Source organism: Nuphar pumila, chromosome 14 (assembly GCF_984573655.1).
Source record: "Nuphar pumila chromosome 14, dmNupPumi1.hap1.1, whole genome shotgun sequence".
Classification (NCBI taxonomy): domain Eukaryota; kingdom Viridiplantae; phylum Streptophyta; class Magnoliopsida; order Nymphaeales; family Nymphaeaceae; genus Nuphar; species Nuphar pumila.
In genome coordinates, this window is record NC_143262.1 from 68,213,746 (window position 1) to 68,232,508 (window position 18,763).

Consider the following 18,763-nt stretch of genomic DNA (forward strand, 5'->3'; position numbering starts at 1 on the left):
CGTTCACATTTGTGACCATTGGGGGCTCCCAACGTCTCTATTGGGAGGCCCCCAATATGGTACGAAATTCAATAAAAAAACAAAAAACAAGAAAAAATAAAAAGAAAGTTACAATGCATATTCCAATTGGAATATGCGTAAAATGGAAAATTACAAGAATACCCTTTAGGGTATTTTAGGAAGAGAAAAGTATATATATATAAATAGAGATACGTATATATATATACATATGTACATTTAAGGATAATATTTTAACAGTTCCTCGGTCTTGAAACGGCATTAACGACATCATTTTCTTTATTAGTTGAAGTTGGAAGAACACTCGGATTGTTTTTTCAAGTATGCATACGTGTTTCCTCCCCACTAAGCTTTGTAATGACATCTTCAAGCGAGGGAGAAACAAAAGAGGAGAGAAGAGCGGACCGAATTTGCTCAAACTCGGGTCTAAGCCCATTCAAAAAATTGAAAAAATGGTCCTCTTCCAATTGCTTGTACCTAAGCTCAATGGCTTCTCCACTCCATTTAGGCTCAAGCATGGTGAGTTCATCCCATATGGATGATAATTCTGTAAAATATTCCCTTATAGACATTTCATTTTGTTGAAGGGTCAAAGCCCTTTTTTGGAGATAGTAATTGTGAGACAAGTCTCTTGACGTGTACATTTTCTCAAAATAATGCCAAGCTTCTGATGCTTTCTTGAATTTAATAATATTGGCATTGATCTTAGTTTCAACCGATTAAAAAATCTAAGAAAGAATCTTGAAATTTTTTATTTCCCATTCCTCATGTTTCTTGGAATATTCTTCTAGAGCTCTACTTCTTTCTTCTCCTTCGAGGATTTTAATTTCACCTTTCTCTACCAAAGTAATCTTTGGTTCGGGTTCTGGTATAGAACCAAGAACATATCCCCAAAGACATTTACCTTTTATGTGAGTTTTCATGTTCCCAGCCCAAACATGGTAGTTTGAGTCATTCAACTTGAAGGCAAGAGAAAAATGTGAGCCTTTTTCGCCTATTAGAGAAAAGAGAAAAAATCACATACCGCAATAAGATTTTAGATCTTACTTGATGTAGGAAACTTCTAAAATATTGGATGAAGATAAGTCTTCACGTCAATCACAAAAAACTTGAAGGCATGCTTTTCGAGACACTCAACCACACATCCTCCCTTCTTCAATCCAAGCTCTGATACCATGTAAAAATGTCTATGAAGAGACAATACGCATGCAAGCACTAATACTTCACAAAGGATGTGAACAAATGCACTCAAGCCACACTTGAACAAATACGCACAAAGGCGTAAAATAATGCAAACATGCACAAATGCATGTAACAAGAATATATTGAATGAAAATGAGGAGCTTGAGTCACTCAAGCCATAACAAAATATAAAGGGAAGACCCCTATTTATACACCTTTAGAGAAGCCACATAGGGGGCTCCCAAAGGAGTCGTTGGGAGCCAGCCCCCAACGGTCACATTTGTGACCATTGGGGGTTCCCCAACGACTCTTTTGGGGCGCCTCCCTAGGTGGCGCAAACCACAAAAAAAAAATTAAAAGAAAAGAAAAGGAAAAAAAAGAAATTTACAATCATATTCCAAATGGAATGTGCATAAAATGTGAATTTACAGAAATACCCTTTTCGGGTATTATAAGCTAAAAGGATATATATATATATATATATATATATATACAATGAAAAATATGATTACATTTTAACACCACATACATGGAAGATAGAACCAAGGATGGCTCCTTTTTGCTCTTGAAATAGTTTTATTTTTTACTTAATTACTTCTCTCTCTCTCTCTCTCTCTCTCTCTCTCTAGTAAGGAAATGAAAGCCTCCAACAAAGTCCACCAAATCACCAAAGTGAACACACAAAAGAGTCACAACAAGATTTACCAAATCATCAAAGTGAACACACAAAGAGCCACAAATAGTAGGCTCGCCCACAAAGGAGCACACACAAGAGGGTCACAAAATATATAAAAAATAATGTTTTATTAATGTCAAACACATGCAAGAAGCATACTTTGAGAGAGGGGGTTCACCCCTATTTATATACAACAAGGGATTCGTAGAGACGTTGGAGGAGGTGACGTTGGACCAGCCCCAAGGTCTCTATTTGACTAGTCAACATTAAGTTGACTAGTTCAAATAGAACCAAAAAAGAAAAAGAATGTAACTAAAAAGTAGACTATAGTTACGTTATAATATATATATATATATATGTAATTATGTATATATATATACATAATACATATACATACGTATATATGCATATATACAATTTAACATTTCTCCACCCCCCTCTCTCCCACCCTATATATATATAGAGAGAGAGAGAGAGAGAGTTTATATTTGGTACAATCGATTGTACCTACAACCTCGTTTGAATCTCACCATGCGAGTTGTTTTGACACAATCTAACCTCAGATGTGTTCGGCATGCTCGATTTAGTAGGAATCGACTTTTGTCAAAAAAGCATATTTTTATGAGTCGGGAAGAACTGATGCCTTCATAGCTGTTGATTTTTGGATTGCCGAAAAAAACTGTATAAAAGTCGGATTTCAGCGATCCAAAAGCCAGTTTCCACTAAACAAAACATGTAGATCACATTTATGGTGTTAGATGTGAGGAAAAAAAACAAAAAAAATAAGGGGGTTCTGCACCATTTGCTAGGTCGATTGCACCTGCAATCAACTGTAGCAAATCTTAACCCATATATATATATATATATAGAGAGAGAGAGAGAGAGATAGATAGATAGTCATGTCAAGTATCTAGTTTTTCAAAACCCAACGTGTCAGCCACTCCAAGTAACATAGGCTGCCATTTTGGAGAAGATTAGCATGCATATGAAAAGAGAGAGAGAGAGGTTACATGAGACATGCTTTCGGTTCAGGAGAATGTGTCTGCAGCTATAAAATCACATGCAAACCAACTGTACTGTCTTCCTCCATAAACTCATTTAAGCAATCTCTCTCTCTCTCTCTCTCTCTCTCTCTCTCTCTCTCTCTCTCTCTCTATATATATATATATATATATATATATATATATATATATATATATTATTTATTTATTTATATATACACTAGAAAACTGCTTGTCCTTACAGACAGGTCACGCTTTCCTGCAAAAACACAACCTCATACACAGGGATGCAGATTGGAATTTAGCCGATTTCGGACCATAACTGATTCCATTTAGCCAAAACCATAGTCGATTTTTTATTGGATTCGGATATGGTTTTTTAATTTTGCTACCGAATTCGACAGATATCCTGATTTAACAGTTATTCGAATCTGATTACAAGTAAAAATTCATATTTGGTATGAGTTTTTCTTCATCAGGATCCAAACCCGAGTCCCGTTAGCTAATATCTGATTAGTTAGAGAGAGAGAGAGAGAAAGGGTGTGATCTCACCTAACATCTTAAATTTTTTCTAGTCTCTCTCTCTCTTGTGATAATTTCCAAATAGGTAACTTTTAGGACTCTCTCTCTCTCTCTCTCTCTCTCTCTCTCTCTCTCTCTCTCTCTCTCTCTCTCTCTCTCTCTCATTTAATAGTTTTTTTTTATTCCTTAATCTCTCTCTCATGTCTCTATGGGATCCCCAGCTAGGTTCTTTCTTAATCTTCTCTCTAACGTGACCATAGAATTCTAGTATCTATGTAGTCAAAAGGGCTAGGCGGTGCCCAGTCGGTGGACCCCTAAAAAGACCGGTCAGACTAGTCTGGTACCTTAATTAGAAAAAAAAAATATACAAAATTTGCAAATGAATTGCTAAAATTAATAACGAACATGTGTGCAACCATGGTTGCCAGTTGAGGGAGCGGGAAGCGGGAGCGGGAAGCGGGAGCGGGAAGCGGGAGCGGGAAGCGGGAGCGGGAAGCAGGAGCGGGAAGCAGGAGCGGGAAGCAGGAGTGGGAAGCGAGGCACTTTCAAAATTTTAGGAAGCGGGAAGCGTGGGACCACTTAGGAGCGATTCGGAAATCGCCTCGGAAGCGACCTAGGAAGCGAACCGGAAGCGACCTAGGAAGCGAGGGGGAAGCGAAAAAATAAAAAATACAAAAAAATTAAAAAAAAAAAGTGGGGAAAGCGTGATGGGAAGTGTGTTTCCCATTAAAGGGAAGCGTGCTTCCCATAAAAGGGAAGCGCACTTCCCATTTAAAAGTTGTGCTTCCCCGCACGCTTCGGAAGCGCGACGTTTCGCGCTTCCCCTTTTACTTAGGCGCTTCCAGTAACTGTGTGCAACACAAAATCAATTAACAATAAGTAATAGACAAAAAATAGCATGCAGTCAAACACTGTAAAAGAACCAAACATATATATAGATATAAAGCATCAACTAAGCACACAAGCTTTCAGAATCATGATATATATTAACAAAAAACCATGCATTTATAAAAATATGCATTCAAAGAAACAATGATCATAGAATTCTAAAAATTCTCTTACTAAAATCTATGTAGTCAAAAGTGCTAGGAGGTGCCTAGTCGATGGACCCCTAAAAAGACTAGTAAGGTACCTCAATTAAAAAATAAAAAATATACAAAATTTGCAAATGAATTGCTAAAATTAATAACATGTGTGCAACACAAAATCAATCAACAATAAGTAATAGACAAAAGATAACATGTAGTCAAACACTGCAAAAGAACAAAACATATATATATATATAACTAACAAGATGTATGCATCAACTACGTACACATGGTTTCAGGATCATGATATATATGTAAACAGCCCAAAAAAGGTTTGGTCATAGTGGGATGGGGTCTAGGCCGCTAGGCAGGTGGTCTAGCTTCAAATCCCATGGGTGTCATCCCTTGCGCAAGCCGAAGCATGGTGACTCCCTGGGGGCAAGGGGTAAGCCCATGGAGTTTTACGTTGCGAGGATAGTGATCGTAAGTACAATTGGCAGAGCCAGCGCAGCTAGGTCTCTGATCCTGGTGGTGGTTTCTTTGTGTAAATATAAAAAAACAAACATTTACTTACCTTTTTAAGCCCAAAGGGGTTTGGCGTAGTGGGATGGGGCCTAGGCCACTAGGCAGGCGGTCAAGGTTCAAATCTCATGAGCATCATCCCTTGCGCAAGCTGAAGTATGGCGACTCTCTAAGGGCAAAGGGTAAGCCCACAGAATTTTACGCTGCCAAGACAGTGATCGTAAGTACGACAAGCAAAGCAAGTGCAGCTAGTGTAATGCACCAAGAGGAAATACAATAATGAAGCCACTAAGGACTTACACGAAGAGAAAACAATGTGCACAAGCACAAGTCCACCAAGCTACAATACAAAAGTCAACCAATAGCAAATACAAATGCACAAAAGGGAATACAATAGCCACTAAGGGCAACCACAAGAGAGCAAAACACATAAAAAAATATAAGATTTTATTCACTAGAGCATGCTTAAGAGAAGCATACTTGAACGGGAGAAGAATCCCCTAATTATAAAGTATCATACACAAGAGAGGGCTAGCCATCTAGCCGTTGGACTAGCCCAATGGCTAGTTGGGCTAGTTCCTAACTGCTAGAAAAAGAAAAAAGAAAATAAAAATAAAAAAGGTTAAAAGTGTTCCTAACCTATTACATGCATATGAAATGACAAAAAAGCCCCTACATGGGCAAGACGTATTACAATGAAATACAGTCAAATATATATATATATATATATATATATATATATATATATATATATACACACACTCATATATGTATACATAGGTGAATATACGTATGTATATGAGTATACATATGTATATATCAATACATATTAACACTCCTCAAACTTATGGTGTAATCACCGAAAGTTTGCCAAGAAAAGAAAAAAACGAGGTGAAGGTAAGGCCTTAGTGAAGAAGTTTGCCAGCCGACATTCAGAAGTCACGTAGGGCAATTCAATTGTTCATCTCAAGTATTCTTCTCTGACATAATGACAGTCAATCTCTATATGCTTGGTTCGTTCATGGAAGGTGTGATTGCTTGCAATATAGATAGTGCTTTTATTATAGCAACACATCTTCGAAGGACCAGAGATGGTGACGCCCGTATCCTTGAGAAGACTCCTCAGCCAAATAATCTCCAAAGTTATTGACATAGCTCGATATTTAACTTTTGTTGATGATAGAGAGACCTTGTATTACTTCTTACACCTACAAGATATAAGTCTCCTAGAAATACAGAACCCAGTGGTTTAAGAACAGAAAAACACAGATTCAGACATTCTCATCATCAAAATAAAATAGCTACATTAAATATGAACTAAGTTTGGAAGATAGCTCAGCTTCAGATTTCAACATCAAACAAAATAAATTAGCTATATTCAATCTGGAATAAGTTTAGGAAAAACGCAAGCATATTTATCTGCGCAGATTTGAGTTTTCTTAACCTCATGTGATTTGACTCATGCTAAACTTCTCGTTTTATCGGAAAAAGAGGACCCGTACCTTCGCTTGTGAATTCGTAAAAGGAGGAGACGTTGGAGGTGACGTCTCTCTCTCTCTCTCTCTCTCTCTCTCTCTCTCTCTCTCTCTCTCTCTCTCTCTCTCTCTCTTATAGACGTGATTGAGAGAGAGAGAGAGGCTCAACCCCCCTTATAAAGCAAGAGGGACTCCTCTAGGAGGTGACAGCCCTCTTGATTGGGATAGAGTTCTATGAAAATAAAACTCTTTCCTATTCTATCTTCTTTATATATATATATATATATATATATATATATATATATATATATATATATATATATATTCTTTAGTTAAAGTTTTAAATTGTTATTTATTTTAAAGACTAACTTATCCTATTATAGATGGACTATGGGTCTTGGCTGGTGGATCCATGACCCATGTCCAGATCCATATAGATGTCAGCCCTTATATATGTATATATATATATATATGGGTCACAACCAATGGATCTTGGATCATGTCCAGATCCATATTGACGTCAGCACATATATACTTATATATATAGGTCTCGATCAATGGATCCTGGACCATGTCCAGATCCATTTGACGTCAGCCCCTATATACATATATTACATATATTTTATATTAATCTAAACAACGAAAATATATTTATTTAATAAAAAGTATATTTATAAAATAAAAATCTAGGCACAATTCTACAAGATATTACAAGTAGAACATTAAAAAAATAGAACTTGTATTTTTTTACTTCAATGCATCATAGAGTTTTTGCACAAAATTATCCATTATATGCATGTTCTAAAATAGAAAATACTTATAAAATGGAAACTGCAGTTCCAACATCAATGAATGTTTGATTTCATATTGAGGGAAGCAATCTTTCCATAAATTTTTGGAATGATGAAAGGAGCACATGGTTTCATGCTTCCAAAGCAAGCTTTAAAGTTTTTAAAAGCTTCTGGTAACTATGCTTCAAACACTAAGCTAGAGAAAAAGAAAAGCCTGTAGAACAATATATAAACACAGTAACCATAACACGATGCAAGTGGATACTCTTATCTGCACAAGTAGTACAAATTTTCATTGCAAGCAAATTCCTGTAAAATGACAAATTGAAATCAAATAGGAAAAAACAGAAATTTTAATCAAAGATTTTCATCATTACATAATTTCCACTTGAAGCTATTGTGTGGCCACAACGAGGAGAAGGAGATTGTCCAGGTAGCTTCAACTGGGTCCATCCTGGAGTCTCACCTTCTTTCTTACACAACAAAAACAGCAAGTTAATCAAAACATATTAATACAATAAAATGAAAACAGGGACACTAAAGCACTTTAAGGCTAACCATTTCTCATATCAAACATTTAATAATGTTTTAATTATAACATGTATACCAGAACCCACTTGCTAATAGGTATTTTGTATGCATGAGTTTGCTTTGATAGTCACAGCTATCTCCAATATTTTCCAAATATTGCAATGTTCTGGCAAGATTTGTTTGAACAATTACAGAGGAACTCAATTGCAATAAATTAGAAGTATCTACAGCATTCATGTTATTGTGATATTATACAAAGAATTCCCAGTTTAAACTGAATAATTTTCTTAGTATTTACTTTTTCCCTCGTCTGTTTTTAGTTTTTGTATTATTAGAAAAACATATGTTTTTCTATGTCACATAGGTGCGGGTGCGGGTGCAGATTCGGCGATGCGGCACTTTAAAAAAACATGGGTGCGGGGTGCGGGAGGGTATATATATAATTTTTAACAGTTAACAGCAGTAACACTAATTTTTAACAGTATTTTTTTTAAGTCCATATTTGGACATTTATGACCCTAGGTGCATTGACCACACCGGGTGCCGCACCCGCACCCGAGTTGCATCACGTCGATGCGGGTGCGGCACCCTGCTGGCCGAATCCCTGTGACAGCTGTTTTTGCATTATCGTAACATTCTTTATTTTCTCTTTTCCAATGGTCTTTGACTCTTTTCCTCTTTATTATCTACTTCCCAAAATTCTCCTTCTTTAATTAGATCATCTTATGATTTTACAGAGAAATATCTTTTTGTTTTTGAAAAACCGAGGATCATTTTTAACTTCTCCTTACTATCTTGGAAAAAAATTGCCGAAACCAAAGCAGGTGATTACATCCATTGCAAATAATCTAATGGTTGCAAATCAAGCTCCTTTTCTTTTTTCTTTTCTTTTTTGGAGAAAATCTAGCTCCCTATACGTAGTACTAAATGATTCTGATATTTGCATAATAGTATATACATTCTGTAGAAAATATTGTTTGAACCACCAACCACTAAAGAGTGTCTACAGAAAGGGCATTATTTGCCGATGTTTATTGCATCATATTCTCACACAAGCCTGGACAGAGCTTATCTAGTATCACTGACTGTGGCTTTCTCGATAATCCTTGGAGAGGATACCATGAATCTTATTTATCCAAAAAAATTTGGTAGACCCCTGTGTGGAGGTGATTGAATCATTCCTAATTGAATATAAATACCCTTTTTTGATTGTTCCATTCAAAAGAGGATCATAAAACTTAGGTAAGCATTCTTGTTCCTCTTCATCATTGCACAATCTGACCCTTTTTTGGACCACATCGAGGATAAGAGATCCTTTGTCTATAGCTTCTATTCGATTTATGAATTTGTTCCTTAAGTTATCTCTTTGTTTTTTAGTGGTCGAAACACATTCATTAGACAGGTCCTCCGCAGGTAGTTTTTCCGCTGTGTGAAAAGGCATATTTTTTTAACACAAGCAACACAGCAGGAAAGCTGTTGGGTCATATACAGTAGAACTAATTACAATTTACAAAAATAAATCAAGCACAAATTTTCTTTGAAAAAGCTTCACATTTCAGGAATTGGTGTTTGAACTGAAAGAGAAAAGAAAATAATTACCTCCTTCAATAAGACCTTTCAATGCCCATAAATCACCCATAATAGGGCCACCACCTCCTGTTAAAATAAGAGAGAGAATTTAATAAATGTACCTGTGGAACAGTCTAACCAGGATAGCTTTCTTATGACAGGTATGGATGAAACACAGCTAATGTCTTAGCACAATTTGCACAAAGGGTCTGAAGAAACATGAAACATCTTCATTATAATTTATGTCACATAGACATGGCAAAACAGGTCACGTACATGGGTACCAGGTGCGGCACGGGTCCGGGTACGTGCTGGGCCTATGGGTTGGGTCGGGTCCAACTAAGACCCAACTGGAAAGCCAACTATCTTTTTTTTTCCTGTTGAAACCCTCCCCCTTCCCACCCTTGGCAGCAGGAGGAACAGTGGAGAAAGAGGAAGAAAAAGCCAAGGAGAAGAAGAAGAAGAAGAGAGAGAGAGACGGTGGGGCTGGGATCCTCACTTGGCTCCTCCTTCGTCTTCTCCTCCTCGTTCTCCTTCGTGTATAGAGAGAGGGGCAGTGGGGATGGGGTTACGAGGTACCCCTTCCTCTTTTATAATAAAAATTTCATTCCCCCTCCCCCTTTTTTCAAAAGTTACACTTCCAGACTTTTTTTTAAACTTTTGATATGGACCCTAATATAGATTGACACTTGATCCAGGCCCAAACTCTCTCTCTCTCTCACTATATATATAGTCCCTGTACCCTCATTTTTTGAAATTGCCGTGTTGTACCATCCGTACCCGTACCCATGTGACAAACTATAATGCATGTATTTGCAGGCAAGATACACGAAATAGATTGGAGAATAAAAAGGATATAATGTGTGAAAAGAATATAGAAGCTCCTCCAAGAACTGTATCCAAAAAACTGATAGTAAGAGGGGATGCCCAAACTATGTTTTTTTTTTAAAGGCAAGCTGGGGTTAGGCAGACCCCTACCAGTTATACAACCATACCAATGGGTTTTGAACCTGCAACATCCCAACACAAGGTGACGTGCACTAGCTGCTCCAAACAGACAACCGGAGCCCAGTTGGTGATGCCCAAACCATGTTAGTGTAAAGAAAAGAGTCTTCAATAACGAACAAAATGTCCACCAAAGAAGCCAAAATGGACAAGCACAAAGGGACCACTATGGGCACACTCACAAAAGCCACAAAGGGCACTCACAAAGGAAGGCTCAAAAATATAAAAATAATAATTTTATTAATTCCCACAAGTATGCAAAAAAATGCATACTTTCAAAGAGGGGGTTCACCCCTTTATATACAAGCCAAAGAGAGAGACCATAGCCGTTGGAGCTAGTCCAACAGCCAGTCAACCTTGAGTTGACCAAGACAAAAAATAAAGAAAAATGAAAAATTACAAAAAGGATATTATATACAATACGTATACAAATACATATATATATATATACACAGTTAGACATTGTCAACAGCATAACAGAGCACATCTTATATCCATTTCAATAAATAGATAATACAAAAGATGAGCAATCACCTGCATCCATCCCTCTGTGGACCTAGCACTCTTGCCTATTTATTATCTGAAGGGTAACATCACCAAAGCCCACCTTGTCCCCTTGTTGGTCTAAATTAGCAGAGGCCACCAGGCACCCATGTTTGTCTAATTCCTCTCCTGATGATGTTAAAAGCATATAGTTGACTTTTTTTCCACCTACCAAATCCCTAAAACATTCATACCATGCATTGAGAATGCATCCAAAGCTATGTAACATGGGTCTACTTGGAGAAGGGTGTTGTACTTATGCCAACATGATATCACATGGGTTCGGGTACTGGGTACAGATTATACTAGTTTCAGGCCTAACCAATCCAGACCATAGTGACAAATCTCGTGAGATTTATGAAAATCTCACGAAAATATCGCAAGAAATTACCTGAAAGTTAACGGCAATATCTTGCGATATTTTCAATTTCCCATGATTTTTTTTGTCAGAAACATAAATATCACGTTTTAAACGCGATATTTATGTTTTTATCAGCCATTTATTGTAAAAACTGTGGGTTTTCTTATTTTTTAAATATTTATTTTATTTTATTTTATTTATTTATAAAAATTTATTTTTATTTTTTATTGTCGAGATATTTCTGAAAATGCAAGATTTACAAAAAAAATTATTTTTCGCGAGTTTTTGGCTGTCGAGATTTTGCCATTTTTTTACTTTTGTCACTATGGTCCAGACCCAACCCATATTAAGTTTTTTAAGAAGTCAACCATGAGTCAAATAGGTGGGGATGTTTTCCTCATTTTTCCGGCACGAGACAACCAACTATGCATTTTTAGGGGATTTTCCGATTATTCACCAGCAAATACATAGATTCTAGTGGTAAGAACACCGATTGTGCGATTCCTTTGTTTTTTCATGTTCCTACGATTTGAATTTTCTCGTTTCTATCATCTATTTTATTACATTTTTACAGGTTTAATCTAAGCAAAATTCGGGTTTTTTCTTCTCCTGGTCTCAATTTTTTATTTTTGGTCACAAACTTTGTTCTTCCGTGATCCTGAAATCTAAATCTAGGTCACATTTTGCAAACTTTCTCCACTTTCGTGTCTTGAAATTTTGATTTTTGGTTGCACTTTTCCCTGATTTTGATAAGTAGGGATGAGTTTTGCCCTTATTTCAGGCTTTCACATGCTTCACATTTTTGTTCATGATCGTTAGTTTATAACTTTATACAGGGGGCATTTTGTGTGTGTGTGTGTGTGTTTAGTCGTTCCCTGTATTTACACATAAATTTTATGTATCATACCTGTACCCACAAGTGCTCCTTTACCTATGCAGCATAGATCCAAAGGAAGTTAGTTGTAGTTTAACATGATGTTAATTGATTTATTCTTGATCTTACAAGTAATCGTGTTTGCTTTTTAAGTGATATAATTAATTATTTCTACAAAACCGACCAAGTTACCAAGTTGACCAACCAAATCACTGGGTTTCTGAACACTGATTTAAACATATGATAAATATGGAGATCGATCAGGGTCAGCTTGATCTCTTATAGCAGCAAGGGGGACACCTGGCAATTCAACAGTCAACCCTGAAGTTGATCCATTCTTTGAACAGATGCACAATGTATGCATAATGGAATCATTTATAAGTGATGGTACAAAGCATTTAACTGGCTCTGCAGAACATATTCAAAGCCAAACACTTCTCAAACATGTCTACCTTCTTTGAAAAGCTCACCAACCTGCTTTGGAGGTTCCTAGTAATTAAACCTCGTCAGCAAATTCAGTTATTTGGATGGGCATGAAAGATTGGCAACCAAGATGCTCCCGAATACCGTAACGTGGTCAAGGTTTCTTATTTAAATTACTAGAGATCATCGACATATTGAAGGTGGGTGACATAATATAGAGACGAAAAACATCAAATTAATGGATGCAAGTTCTTTTGTTAGGGTCTGAAAGAGATACCAGCTTATGTCACAGGGATACAGCAGCGAATGCATGAGTTCAACCATTTTTATGAGTTTTTTCAATATGACTAGAATATAAGGGATACAGTACGTGAGCAAAAATGGAGTATATGTGTAACATAGATTCCAGCATGATGTTCAAAAGAACTTGGAGCCAAGATAAGGCATCACCTTACTGGTTGAGAGAAATCAAAAGCTATTTTTGCTTCTTTTTGCTTCCTCAAATGTTTTTTCAATTTTGTGATATAACTATCTTTAAAAATTCTCCTAACAGATATTCAAGACTATGACTAGGTGGATTATAGGCTCCATCATAGAAAAAAAGTTGTCCAATTTAAGCCCATGAAGTGCTCTTCTTCACATGTATGCCATAGCACAAAGGGTTAACCTCCTGTCATACATTCATGACTGGTTTTGTACCAACCATCTTCTTGTCTATATTAATAATAGATCTTGGTTTAGCCACTGATGACACACTTTGAATATGTGATGACTGTGCACAAATCCAAAAAGAAACTTCAATTGCCTGCACCAGAGACCTGCATTCAGGATGCACTCACAATATATGACAAAAAAAGAAAAGCAAAAGTTTTTTTTTCATTTCAGGTAGTTGCCAACAAGCCAAAAACAGAGAGAACTATTGGATAGATGGATCGTATGCATTGTCAATGAGACCAACCGATAACTTCCCATTTAAAAAATTTTCTTTCTTCACTCCTTGCATACTTTAAGGGTGCATTCATGTAATGTGGAAGGGTCCTCCATGCCACAATCCGCGCGGAGCACCCTTCCGTGGTAACAAAATCGGATCTTCCCCCACGGGAATGGTTTCCGTGGAAATGGGGCAGAATCCCGTTGATTTTGGGGGCCTCCTGCACGGAAGGAGGTTCTGCCATTTGTATTGCCCTAGTGGGTCCAGTGGAAATGGATGGAACACCGTGCATTTCTGCGGAAGCCCACAGGTTTCTGTAGCATGCAAACGGGCCCTAAAAGTGTGTTTCTACCTACTAACAACAGAAATAAGTACAGCAGTTGCATGAAAGTAATTCTAAAGTAAATTTCTTACAAAAGTACAACATGAAGCAGTACATGCAGCAATAAGTTAGACATATATCTGGTTGTTTGCATAAAGATTTGGTGAACAAGGTATGCAGCATAATATTATTTTCCTTTGTAGCCAGAAAAATAAAATATTCTAAATATTAAATATTAGCATTCAAAACCAAACTGCTTGAAATGATGGCCTTGTACAAGAAAAGAGAAATATGAAAGCAAGGATAAGATTTCTCACCTCTACCACCGAAAATAAGCAAGCGTTTTTCAACCATAGTTGCAGTATGTCCACATCTAGGTGGTGGCAAAGAACCCAAAACAGATAACTCCATCCACTCAAGAGATACTATTCAATGATAACATACCATAAAAAAAAGGATTATGAATATTTGAATAAAATGCAAACTAACAAGATAAACCCTCCAGTGTAAAACTATGGTGCCAAATTCTATTGCTAAAGAAAATGAATGAATTACTTGTGTCTAAGACATACACATCTGACAACCACTTTTTACCATCCCAGCCACCATACCTGCAATCACTTAATGTTAGTCACAAGGTAAAGGACGTCCTAAAACCTAGTATTAAAAGCATCAAGAAATAACCACATCCACACACATTACAATTTTGCGGTTCCCAATGGCTGCGGCAGCAGCAAAGTCCCGCGCTGAAGGCAAATCACCATAACTACTTAGTTCTGACCACTGCCAAATATCTGAAAGAAAAGGGGGGGAAAGGCCACTGTGAGTGATGACCAACAACTGCATAAGGCATCAGACACTGCATTATTGTGAATAAACAGTGACTTTTAGGCTTTGTTTGGGAGCCGTAGTTGGAGTGGTGATGGGGGATTCTCCAAATCCTAAGCGTCTCCATTGATTGGAGTCACCATTTTGGGAGGGAAGACAGAGATGGGAGCGGTGTTGGGAGGGGAGGTGGTGTTATAAATGGGTGGATTTCAAAAGCGTCTTCACGAGGATGTTGCCAAATCCACCGATTTCATCACTGTTGTCATCATCGCTCCCAGCAACGGCTCCCAAACAAAGCCTTATAGTAATTGCACACTCACATTGATGAGGGATATGAGAAAAGTATACCATACCAAGACAAAAATTATTCAACAAATCAAAAATATAGAAATAACTAAAACTTCTAGAGATCTACTTTCATACAGAAAAATAAAATAGTAGTCAGTGACTCAATATCACTAAGGCCCCGCTTGGATCTATTTTTATTTATTGTGTACATATATAAATTTAAGCACATTTTATAAAGAAGAATTTTGTCCTCGCTTTTAAATAAGTGAATTTTTTTATTACCAACTGTTTAAATTATAATCAAGAAAAGAAGATTAGTGGATAGTGGTGATGATGGTGATGGTAGATGGTGGCAGTGGTGGATGGTGATAATGACAATGGTGGTAGTGGTGATGATTGTGGATGGAGGTGATGGCAATGGTGATGGTGGTGGTGGTGGCAATGGTGATGGCCAAACCAAAGTGGTAGGTATCATATCATTACCCATATCACTCAGACCCAAAACAACACCATATCGTATCGTAAATGTATCATTAAACTTTAATAAAAAAATTCCAAAAAATGAAGAAAAATTAGCAAAAATTCTAAAAAAACCATAACACATGAAACAATGATGAATTGCACAAAATGCAACCATAAAATCACATTTATGTCTCTATGAGCTACATAAGACATCATCAAACATCAACTAATATAGAATCATAGATAATATTACATTCATATCTCAAGACTTATACTTTCATATTACATAAACATAAACAAAATAACCAGGTTTATGAAATACGATTCACAAAAAAACGCAATGTATCATACGATACCGTATGATACAGGGGGTGTATTGTACAATACATCCGATACAGGTACGATACACACATCGTATTGTTTTCCCCCAAAGTAAAGTTATGTTAGAACACTCATGATAATGGTAATGGTAGTGGTGGTGGTGGTAGTAATAGTGGCGATGGCAATGGTGATGATAGTAATAGTGGTGGTGGTGGTAATGGTGATGATGGCAATGGTAATGGATTGTGGCGGTGGTAGTGGTGGTGGTAATGGTGGAGAAGTAGTGATGGTGATGGTGATGGTGATGGTGATGAGGATGAGGATGGAATAGAAGAAAATAAGTAGTTATAAAAAATAAATAAATAAATAAAATAGGTCTCTCCCTATTTTTGAAAAAAAGGGTGAAATGTATAGTCATTAAAAAAATAAACGAGATCCAAACACCAAAACTTGCTATTTAAAATAAGTATAAATGGAAAGGAGCAATTTATAAAGTGATACAAACAGAGGGTAAAAATGAATTACCGAATAAAATTTAAAGAATACAAAACAAATAAGGAATCTTGAGAAAAAAAATTTACACAATATAAGGGAAATGAAGACTGTCACAATGACGGCACATAGTACAGATTCACTCAGACATGCACAGGCACATGATAAAACAAGAAAATATCAGGAAACTATGTGCAAGATCGGCCCAAGTAGTTTCTTTGAATGATTTCTTTGAAAACAAAATTTCCTTTTCATGGAAAATCAGGCTGAGGCAAACAGAAAGATAATAATAATTTTGAAAACTACACTCATAACATTACAGTGTACTGCAAGCATCGCCCCTCAGTACACAAATAACAACAACCATCCTATCAAGCATGAAGTCTTTTACCTGTATCAAGCATCCAGAAGTCCCCCAGCCTGAGAATGCATTGAGTTGTCAATTCTACATTGTAATGGTTCAAGTCCAACAACAGAGCAAATGTAAAGAATGCAACAAAACCCATATCACACACCGTTTGCTACCAGAACGACCACCAAAAACAAACATGTGGCAATCAATAGCCACAGCAACATGAAAAGCTCGGGGGCATGGACCAACTGGTCCATCAGATCCATTCCCTGTACATTCTGGCTGGAACCATAATTTGTTTTCTGCGACAGCCACAGTGAAATTAAGAAAAAATCAGAACAGAGCATTTATATCAGCTCAACAAGTGCATATTGATACCATAACGTCCCATTGCTACCATAATCATGAAAAAGGCAATATTCACCCATATTTGCAGTGTGAACTTAATAACAAGATACAAATAAAGTTCATTAACAGAATCAAGGACAACCACACATTCTAAACTAAACCGTCTCGTGACAAAACCTTAATATCATGTTATCAAGCACAGCCAAGCATATCTACCACAACGCAGCTTCCGGAGGAATGGAAGAAATCACAATGAAGTTCAAAACCACGACCGAGCTTGCCTAGTCAACTAAGAACAGGCCCAGGAACATGTCAATGATCGGCTAATTGGCAGAAACTAGGCAAGGGCCTAATCAACCACTGCAGAATTTCTTTCTTTTTCTTTTTTTCACTTCAAGATTGTAATTCCAAGTTAAGCCTTAGCGACTTACACACTTTCCGGCACATTGACTACATATAACGAAAAGCATCAAAACCGTAGCATAAACTTTCTAAGAGCACGCATTAACGGATTTAATGCATTCCGTCGAATAATTTCCACCATCAACAGCACGTGACTTTTTCTTGTTGCACAAGTACCAGAATATGTAAATAACCATGTCAAATATTAATATCATATTGAGGAACTTACATCTCAGGACATGCATTTGACCCCATTATTCAGTGCTCAAAATTATGCTGGTAAATGCCTCACAGAGCCTATAAAACCACGGGCTAATCCATTAATTCTTAATTGATAAGTCTTCATGTAACCGTTCAGGTTTTAGAAGAGAAGCGGAGAAGGCTCACGCAACATCCCAACCAACCCCAATTCAAATGGTTAAACTGAAAACCCCAATAGGCAGGTACTGCTACGAGTCTAGAGAAACACGTAGCTCATTTGGGCGAAACAATAAAGCGAATGAAGCCGAGTAATTTAACGAGAAAGGCTTTGGCAGTCCTAATTTGCTGTGATTTTTTGTGAAGAGACCGAAAGAAACGAGAAATATATGGGACGCGAAAGAGGAAGTAGAAGGATGACCTTACCGATATCGTAGACGCACAGATCGCTTTGGAATAGCTTGTCCACGAGGCCTCCGAAGACAACGACCATTGAGTTCCCGACGTTGACAGCCGTGTGACCGCTGATCGATCGGAACCGAGACAAATTTTCAGAGAGAGAGAGAGAGATGATGATGATGATGATGATGATGATGACGCACCTTCGTGGCTGAGGGAGCGAACCCCCAAAATCGGAAGGGTTCGCCTGAACCCAATGCATCGTCGCTCGGCGTCTTCCCCTTTGTTTCAGAAGCAGCACCGGACGGAAAATGCGCGTCTCCCGCAAGTAGATTCACGGCGTGCGCGCGACCCCAGCGGTTTTCGATTTGGATCGGATCTCCAAGAGACCCACATCCATTATCCAGAACGGTTAAACCTTTGGACCCGTCGTGAAAGAGGGGGACGCAAAATGGATCGGATTCGGTCGGTCCGCCGATCCCAGTCTCACATTGTATTCCCAAATACGGATCTAAAAGAAAGATCCGATATCTTCTTCTTTTTTAAGACAAACTTGTGTTAGTCCGACCCCTACCAGATTTCATTCAACTATAATCAATCATACAATTATATCTCTTCCCCCATTGGGAAACCAATCCCGGGGATGATCTTTCCATGATTTCTGAACCCCTCAGCTATGCTATTTTTGAAATCTGTTTAGCAACAAAATTTGAATTAAAATGTGGTTTACGTATGCAATTCTATCTAGAGTGTACAAAAATATCCTTAATTCCTGACGGATATCCAAACCTCGATGCCTCCCTTCAAGAAATCTTGCGAGTCTAGAGACTAGGTCAAGTCTCCAAATCTCAATAACAATGTTCGATTTAGAGTCGAGCAAAGCAATATCAATACTTGAG

At 37.3% G+C, this 18,763-nt stretch overlaps 1 protein-coding gene across 2 annotated transcripts in view; it reads right to left on the reverse strand.

Annotated features, from left to right (window-relative positions):
- The window catches only part of LOC149816913 (Galactose oxidase/kelch repeat superfamily protein), a 166,202-nt gene extending 148,018 nt beyond the window's left edge, over window positions 1-18,184 (reverse strand). For both annotated transcript variants that reach the window (XM_089987740.1, XM_089987739.1), the window contains exons 1-9: window positions 18,068-18,184; window positions 17,892-17,989; window positions 16,681-16,819; window positions 16,557-16,585; window positions 14,472-14,568; window positions 14,330-14,385; window positions 14,092-14,199; window positions 9,346-9,402; window positions 7,593-7,684 (exon numbers count right to left, since the gene is read on the reverse strand). In XM_089987740.1, the coding sequence (XP_089843866.1) occupies window positions 7,593-7,684; window positions 9,346-9,402; window positions 14,092-14,199; window positions 14,330-14,385; window positions 14,472-14,568; window positions 16,557-16,585; window positions 16,681-16,819; window positions 17,892-17,989; window positions 18,068-18,126 (735 nt within the window). In that variant the 5' untranslated portion in view covers window positions 18,127-18,184. The remainder of the gene's footprint in view (window positions 1-7,592; window positions 7,685-9,345; window positions 9,403-14,091; window positions 14,200-14,329; window positions 14,386-14,471; window positions 14,569-16,556; window positions 16,586-16,680; window positions 16,820-17,891; window positions 17,990-18,067) is intronic.
- Window positions 18,185-18,763: the final 579 nt, after the last annotated feature.